This window comes from Cebus imitator, unplaced genomic scaffold, assembly GCF_001604975.1.
Source record: "Cebus imitator isolate Cc_AM_T3 unplaced genomic scaffold, Cebus_imitator-1.0 Scaffold9, whole genome shotgun sequence".
Taxonomy (NCBI): Eukaryota; Metazoa; Chordata; class Mammalia; order Primates; family Cebidae; genus Cebus; species Cebus imitator.
Genome location: NW_016107324.1, coordinates 11,346,978 through 11,354,265, shown reverse-complemented (window position 1 = coordinate 11,354,265; position 7,288 = coordinate 11,346,978). Strand labels below are relative to the sequence as shown.

The 7,288-nt window shown below is 40.3% G+C and overlaps 1 protein-coding gene across 1 annotated transcript in view; it reads left to right on the top strand.

Annotated features, from left to right (window-relative positions):
- The window catches only part of TERB2 (telomere repeat binding bouquet formation protein 2), a 21,674-nt gene extending 20,597 nt beyond the window's left edge, over nucleotides 1–1,077 (top strand). The window contains exon 7 of the mRNA XM_017545690.2: nucleotides 372–1,077. Within this exon, the coding sequence (XP_017401179.1) occupies nucleotides 372–514 (143 nt within the window). The 3' untranslated portion in view covers nucleotides 515–1,077. The remainder of the gene's footprint in view (nucleotides 1–371) is intronic.
- The last annotated feature ends 6,211 nt before the right edge of the window (nucleotides 1,078–7,288 follow it).

Below are 7,288 nucleotides of genomic sequence, written 5' to 3'. Positions count from 1 at the left end.
TTTTTAGTAGAGACGGGGTTTCACCATGTTGACCAGGATGGTCTCGATCTCTTGACCTGGTGATCCACCCGCCTCGGCCTCCCAACGTGCTGGGATTACAGGCTTGAGCCACCGCGCCCGGCCAATCCAGTATCTTTTAAAAGGTGGCAGAAAGTCTTGGGGAGGGGAAGAGGAGGTGTTCCCTGGTAATTATATGGTTTCATGCAGAATCTTCTCACTGGTACTATTTCTTCTTTTTACCTCTTTTCTAAAAACATTCTTTAGAATTCTAAACTGTAATAAATCAAAGACACTAAAAAGCAGATAGTGTTTGAGGGTTGCAAGTATATATACATATATATATATATATACACGTATTTTTTGTTTTGCAGGTTATATATCAATTGATGCCATGAAGAAATTCCTTGGGGAGCTACATGACTTCATTCCTGGAAGCTCAGGATATTTGGCATATCATGTTCAAAATGAAATTAATATGTCTGCTATAAAAAACAAATTGAAGAGGAAATATTAAATTAAATTATAAATATCTTGACATTTATTTTCTATAAAATATTACTGAGATGTGCATAATGTAAAATGCTCCCTTTTGGTACTGGGGGATACAGAAATGGGAAATAATTTTTCTGTTTCTCAAAATGTGTCTTTAGGAAATTCAGAATCATTTTGGCTCTGTGTTTTGACATTTGGGCTAGACTTTTTCCCCAGCTTATGAAAATATGTTCAAATATTCTCAATGCATAGTTGTTAAAGAGTAATTGTCATTAATATATTTTATAAGAAGTCTCAATCTCACACTCTCCATCTTTCAATCTTCCTCCTCCTCCTCTTCTCTCTCCCCTCTCTCTTTCTATCAAATGCTCTTTTGGCTTTAACATCCTATTTTATTTTTTCTAGATTTAATACTGTGAATGCTAAGTTTTATGGTACTTGTCATCTTATTTTGATTTTAAAAATTAGGATGCTAGTTGAGTTCTGAATTACTGTTTCTGACTTGGAACATGGAGAAAAACATTGTAATAATTCATATTTCATGTTGGATGGTTTCTGATAATAAATATTTCGGAAATGACTTAATGTAAACAGAGTATGAGTGCTATATCTTGTTAGATGAACCTGCAAGGCACCTTAGAATCACAGTGCTGGAAAGGACCTTAAAGAACGAGTTCCATTTCACTTATTGTTTTTAATTAGAAAATAAGGACCTTGAGAAGATGTCTGTCTTAGAGTGACTAACTTGTGGCCAAAATAGAACTGGACACAACCCTCTTGATTTTCTAGGCAAGTGCTTCCCCTCTCTCCCACATAGCATATGCTATAGCTTCCATGTCAGGTATAACAGGACTGTAGGTTTGCAAAGCTGACCCAGAAACAAGACAACACGCTTGTCTCTTAAGTAAGTTGAAATAGGGAGAAAAAAAGGAAAAATCGGCTGGTCCAAGTGCAGTGGTGTTTACAACTAATTGATCACAAACAGTTACAGATTTCTTTGTTCCTTCTCCACTCCCACTGCTTCACTTGACTAGCCTTAAAAAAAAAAAAAAAAAGAAAGAAAGAAAGAAAGAAAAGGAAAAATCACTTAGGCAGACCACCAAAGCTAATCCTCGGAGAAATAGCCTGAAAATTTGCAGCTATAGGCATAAACAGAGCAGCCTGGGGAAAAACCAAATTGCAGCTCCACTGATAAGAAAGCAAGGCCCCAGCATAGAGACTTTGTTCTTTGTGTGATTAGCAGGCTCTCAGGAAAAAATTTCTTCCCCTTTTCAGGCATTTACATGGTGGGTTCCATGGGAACTTGCACAGGGAGGTGGGGGGCTTACCTAAAACAGACCCACAGTTACATAAACAAGAGAAGCTGCACTTTGTGCTTACCCAAGACATACCTGCAGCTGTACAGATGAGAGTTACACAGACAGCTTCATAGATAAGGGAAGTTACACAAACAGCTACAATAGAAATGATCAACAAATGGCTGGGTGAGGTAGCTCACGCCTGTAATCCCAGCACTTTGGGAGGCCGAGGCGGGTGGATCACGAGGTCAGGAGATCGAGACCATCCTGGCCAACATGGTGAAACCCCGTCTCTATTAAAAAAAAAGAAAAAAAAAAGAAATTATCAACAAATGAAGTTGATTTTTGAGGACGAAATGAAATTTATACATTTCTGACAGGACTGGCCAAGAAAAAGAAAGAAGGCACAGATAATACCAAAAATGAAAAGAGGAATACATCTCAGGTTCTACAGACATTTTAAAAATTAGAGGAAATTGTGACCAAATTAATGCCAATAAATTTGAATATTTACATGAACCATTTAAATTTCTAGGAAATAGATCTTACTAAAACTGCCACAAAAAAAGAGGAAATCTGAATACTCCTATAACTGTGAAAAGTAATGATTTTATGATATTAAAAATCTTCCTACAGCCCCACTAATTACCCGAGTTTTGTCATCATTGGTGAGCTATGTAGCCTGTTTCCGCAGCTGAGAAGTGAAGACAGTAACATAATGTCATAGTAATATTGGAGGATTAAATGAGAAAATGCTTGTAAAAGCACATTGCACAGGGGCTAGCATTTGCCACATGATCAATGCTTGCTTGCCTTTATTAGTCTCCTTTACAGCTATGGTGTGTCACTGAGTGCAGAATGTGTGTGTTCTTCAGGCTCCCTTGTGTGCTTTCTCTGAAAGGGAAAGGGGCCTGCTCTTTGTTCTGAAGTAATACTGCTCAGGGCATTAGGTGCATCTGAAATTTAAAAATAAAATTGAAAGCAAATCGATCTTTTCCTTAAATCAGATTGTCTCTGCTTTTGTTTTGCACACCCACCTCAATATCAGCCTTGGAATTTTTTCCTGCTGTTGTGGGTGCAATTTTTGTGATATGTACAGAGCCACCTACCCTACTCCAGGCCTTGGATCATGACATTAGTGGTTTGGAAAAGGCCGTCGCTTAGAATTTATACTCCAGCCTCCACTATCACTGTCTCCATTCTTCTTCCATCTCTCCACCCTGGAGTGATTTCCCAGCCTGGTGTTTGATTTCTTGTTCTTATGGCTCCCCTGATCTCCAGAGCATGCAGTACTCACTAGCCAGAATATTGCCCATGTCTTCTGTGTTACATAAAGTTATTTCCAGCGTATCTGATCTCTTCTCTGTCACTCGGGGGCTTTGCTCAATCTGATTGTCACAATCTTTAGGAGACTCCCCCTTTCTTGATCAGAGAGCCCTTCACTCCTCCATTCCTTGCCTCTGCAGTCATGACGGTGTGACACAGACCTTGTCTCTTCCTGGAATTCCCAATCTCAAGAGCTTTTCTTCATGGTGTTACTGACTTAAATGAGGGTGCCTGACAACTATAGGGCCCTGAACCCTCTTAATGAGGTTTGTTTCCCTGTCACCCTGTTCACTTTGCTCTTATCTTTAAAATCAGGTTCATTTCCTTGTACTAGTTATGCTCCTCACCACACCTACTCTGTATTATGTTTCTTCCTCATTTGTCAGATTTTTAAAAGCTGTTTCTTTCCCTCTCTTCATTCCCACCAGTCCAAATCCTGTCCTTCCTTCAGGCACCATCTCAAAGGATATCTCCGAATGAAACTTCTTTGGCAACCCCCTCTCCCTCCCGGACTCTATTCCACTTAGAGTACATAGGTTACTCAACCAAATGCCCCTACTACATCGTTAGGTACTTGAGGGCAAGGATTATTTCTTACTAATCTTTGCAGCTCCCACAGCACCCAGCACAGTGCCTGGAATATGGGAATTACTCAGGAACTATTTGATGAATTGAATTCATCAAATCCAGAAGATAAAGGAAAATATTTCCTTCAGTTTCCAGGCTGGTACCCAACAGTGCCCTGACAGGCTTCACTGTTTATTAGGAAGCAGGTTGTGTGGATCCGGAGGTGCCAGGTAAAACAAAGGCTTCTGTAATACACATTCATCAATCCTATTAAGGTTGTTTTATTCATTAATTTGTGCATTCATTCAACAAACATTTGTTGATGACTGAGTGCTAAACCCACAGCTTTTTTTCCCCTTTTTCCTGTAAAGTGAGATAACAGGGAGTGGGACCCTTCTATTAAGGTGTTTATAATCTGGTTGGAGAGTTAGAAACATAAACAACTGACTGTAAGGCAAAGTGAAGTAGGGGCTAGAATAACACATAGGCCAAATTTCTCTGAGAGCACTAGTCCTTGGTTTCTGCAGGGGAGAAAAGAGGGATATTGGAAAAGATCAAGATGGTTCAGAAGAAGGGCAACTTGGTTTTTCCCGGTGGACTCATAGCATCACCATAACAACAACAACAAGGCCCCCGAAAGGGGGAGATCCTGTCATGTCCAACAACAACATGGATAAATCCGGAGGCCATTATGCTAAGTGAAATTAGCCAGGCATAGAAACATAAATACCACGTGATCTTACTTATATGTGGAATCTAATAAAGTTCAACTTGTAGAAGTAGGAAGTAGAACAACGGTTAACAGGGGCTTGGGGAAAGGTGGGGAGGGAACGAATGGGGAATTGTTGATTAAAGGGCACAAAATTTCAGATAGACAGGAAGAACAGGTTTTGAGATCTATTGTACATCAGGGTGACTACAGTCAACGGTAATATATATTTCAAAATAGCAAAGAGTAAATTTAAAATGTCTCATTATAAAAAATAATAGGTAAGTGAAGTGATGGATAATCAGCTTGATTTAATCACGCCACATTGTATACATATATCAAAACATCACATTGTACCCCATAAATACATACAACAATGATTTGTTTAAAAAAAAAAAAAAGTGACTGGGCATGATGGCTTACACCTTTACAGGTTCCCAGCACTTTGGGTGGTCCAGGCAGGAGGATTGCTTGAGGCCAGCCTGGGCAACATATTTTATTGTCTCTTAAAAAAAAAAAAAAAGCCCCCCTGAGCTTTTGTGGCCCACCTCTCATCAAATCCCTGGCACCATCTCTGCACTTGATGAGAGTGCAAGGTAGAGTGGGAAGGAGCAGGCAAGCGAAGTTACCATAGACCTGTGCTGTGCAATATAGCAAGATGTAGCTAGTGAGCACCTGAAAAGCGGCTGCTCTGAACTGAGATATATTGAGTGTGAAATACACCCTGGATTGTGAAGACTTAGCACAAAAACAGAATAATATTTATTTTTTGAGACAGAGTCTCACTCCAACACCCAGGTTGGAGTGCAGTGGGACCATCTCGGCTCAGTGTAACCTTGTGCCTCTCGGGTTCAAGGGATTCTTGTGCCTCAGCCTCCTGAGCAGCTGGGATTACAAGTGTGTGCCACCATGCTCGGCTAACTTTTGTATGTGTATTTGTATTTTTTTGTTGTTGTTGTTTTAATTTTTGTATTTTTAGTAGAGGTGGTGTTTCACTATGTTGGCCCAGCTGGTCTCAAACTTCTGACCTCAAGTGACCTGCCCTCCTCGGCCTCCCAAAGTGCTGGGATTATAGGTGTAAGCCACCACAGCCAGCCAAAAACAGAATAACTTTCATGTTGATTACATGTTAAAATAATATTTAGGATATATTGGTTTAATAAAATATAGCATTGAAATTAATTTCACCTGTTGTTTTTTTTTTTTAACTTTTTAATGTGGCTACTTGACCATTTAAAGTTAGATACACCCTGGGCAATATATGGTATAGATCCTCATCTCTATAAAAAAAAATTGGTTGAGCACGGTGACACATCCCTGTAGTCCTAGCTGCATGGGAGGATGAGGGAGGAGGATCTCTTGAGCCCATGGGTTCAAAGTTGCAGTGATCAATATTTTCCACTGCATTCCAACTTGGGTGACAGAGCGAGACTCTATCTCTAAAAATCTAAACAAAACTGTACATGGTCCACATTATACACTTGGCCCTTTATATCTATGGGTCCTGCATCTGTGGATTCAACCAACTGTGGATCAAAAGTATCTGGGAAAAATAACAATACAACAATAAAAATAATGAATTTTAAAAATGCAGTATAACAACTATTTACATAGCAGTTACACTGTCATAGGTATTGTAAGTAATCTAAAGATGATTTAAAGTATACAGTAGGATGTATGTAGGTTATAAGCACATACTACACCATTTTATATAAGGGACTTGAGCATCATGGATTTTGGTAGCTGTGTTGGAGGTATCCTGAAACCAGTCCTCCGCATATCCCAAGATACCACCATACTTCTACTGGACAGTGCTGTTCTAAAGGCTGTTCCCCAGGTTCAAGTACCCTAGGAAATTTGGAAAACACTTGGGGGAAACAGACAGATCTTGATACTGAGCCAGGACCCAGGCCAAATGGGATTTACCAATCCTGACCTGGATCCAAACTCCCAGGGACTTTGAAAGTATGACAGGCATCACTTGGATCTAGGATACGGCGGAGTCAGGTCACAGACAGGAAACTTGGTTCTCTCCATTCTGTGTTTCCTTGTGACTCAGGCCACAAGGACAAATGTGACAGAGTGTTGGTTTGTTTTTTGTGTTTCTTTCAAGCAGCTTCCTTGAAGACAGAAATAGCTTCTGAATGGCAATAATAAGAAGCCAATCTGGCAGCATCTTCCATAATAGCAACTAAGCTTTTGATCATTAACCAGTTAGCATACTGCTTGCTTAGGTGACTAATTATATGTAGAAAAATATGGCAAGGTGACGACTGAAACAAGATGCTATGCTGCCAGCTTTCAAGATGGAGGAAGGTGCCCAAGAATGCAGCTCTAGATGCTAGAAAAGAGAAATAAACAGATTCTCCCCTAGAGCCTCTGGAAGGAGCTTGACTTTGCAGACACTTGGATTTTGGCTCAGTGACATCGATTTCAGACTTTTGACCTCCAGAACAGTGAGAGAATGAATGTGTATTGTTTTTAGCCACCAAGTTTGTGGTAAGGTATAACAGCAGCCATAGGAAATGAATACAGCCAGGCACTATTCAACTCTTACCTCTTCCCATCTCCTCACTGATGGTGGGGAGGTGTATCCAGGGATCATACTTACTAATCCACCATCCTCACTAGGCTTCACCACACGCCCTACCCTGTACTCACATGTGCAGAACCTTCCTGATCCACTTTATTCTGGGCCAGGGAGAGACCTGAAGAGCCTCAAGCCACAGCTTTCTCCCAAACCACTCCTCACCAATCCCATAACCCCATAACCCAGGGCCCAGAGTGAAAGAAGTTGCAACAAGGAAAAAATAATTGTCTTTTCACTGACTTTTTTGTAAATCTGGATTTTACATTACGTTAGGATGAAGGTAGCACCTTCCTCCATCTCGAAGGC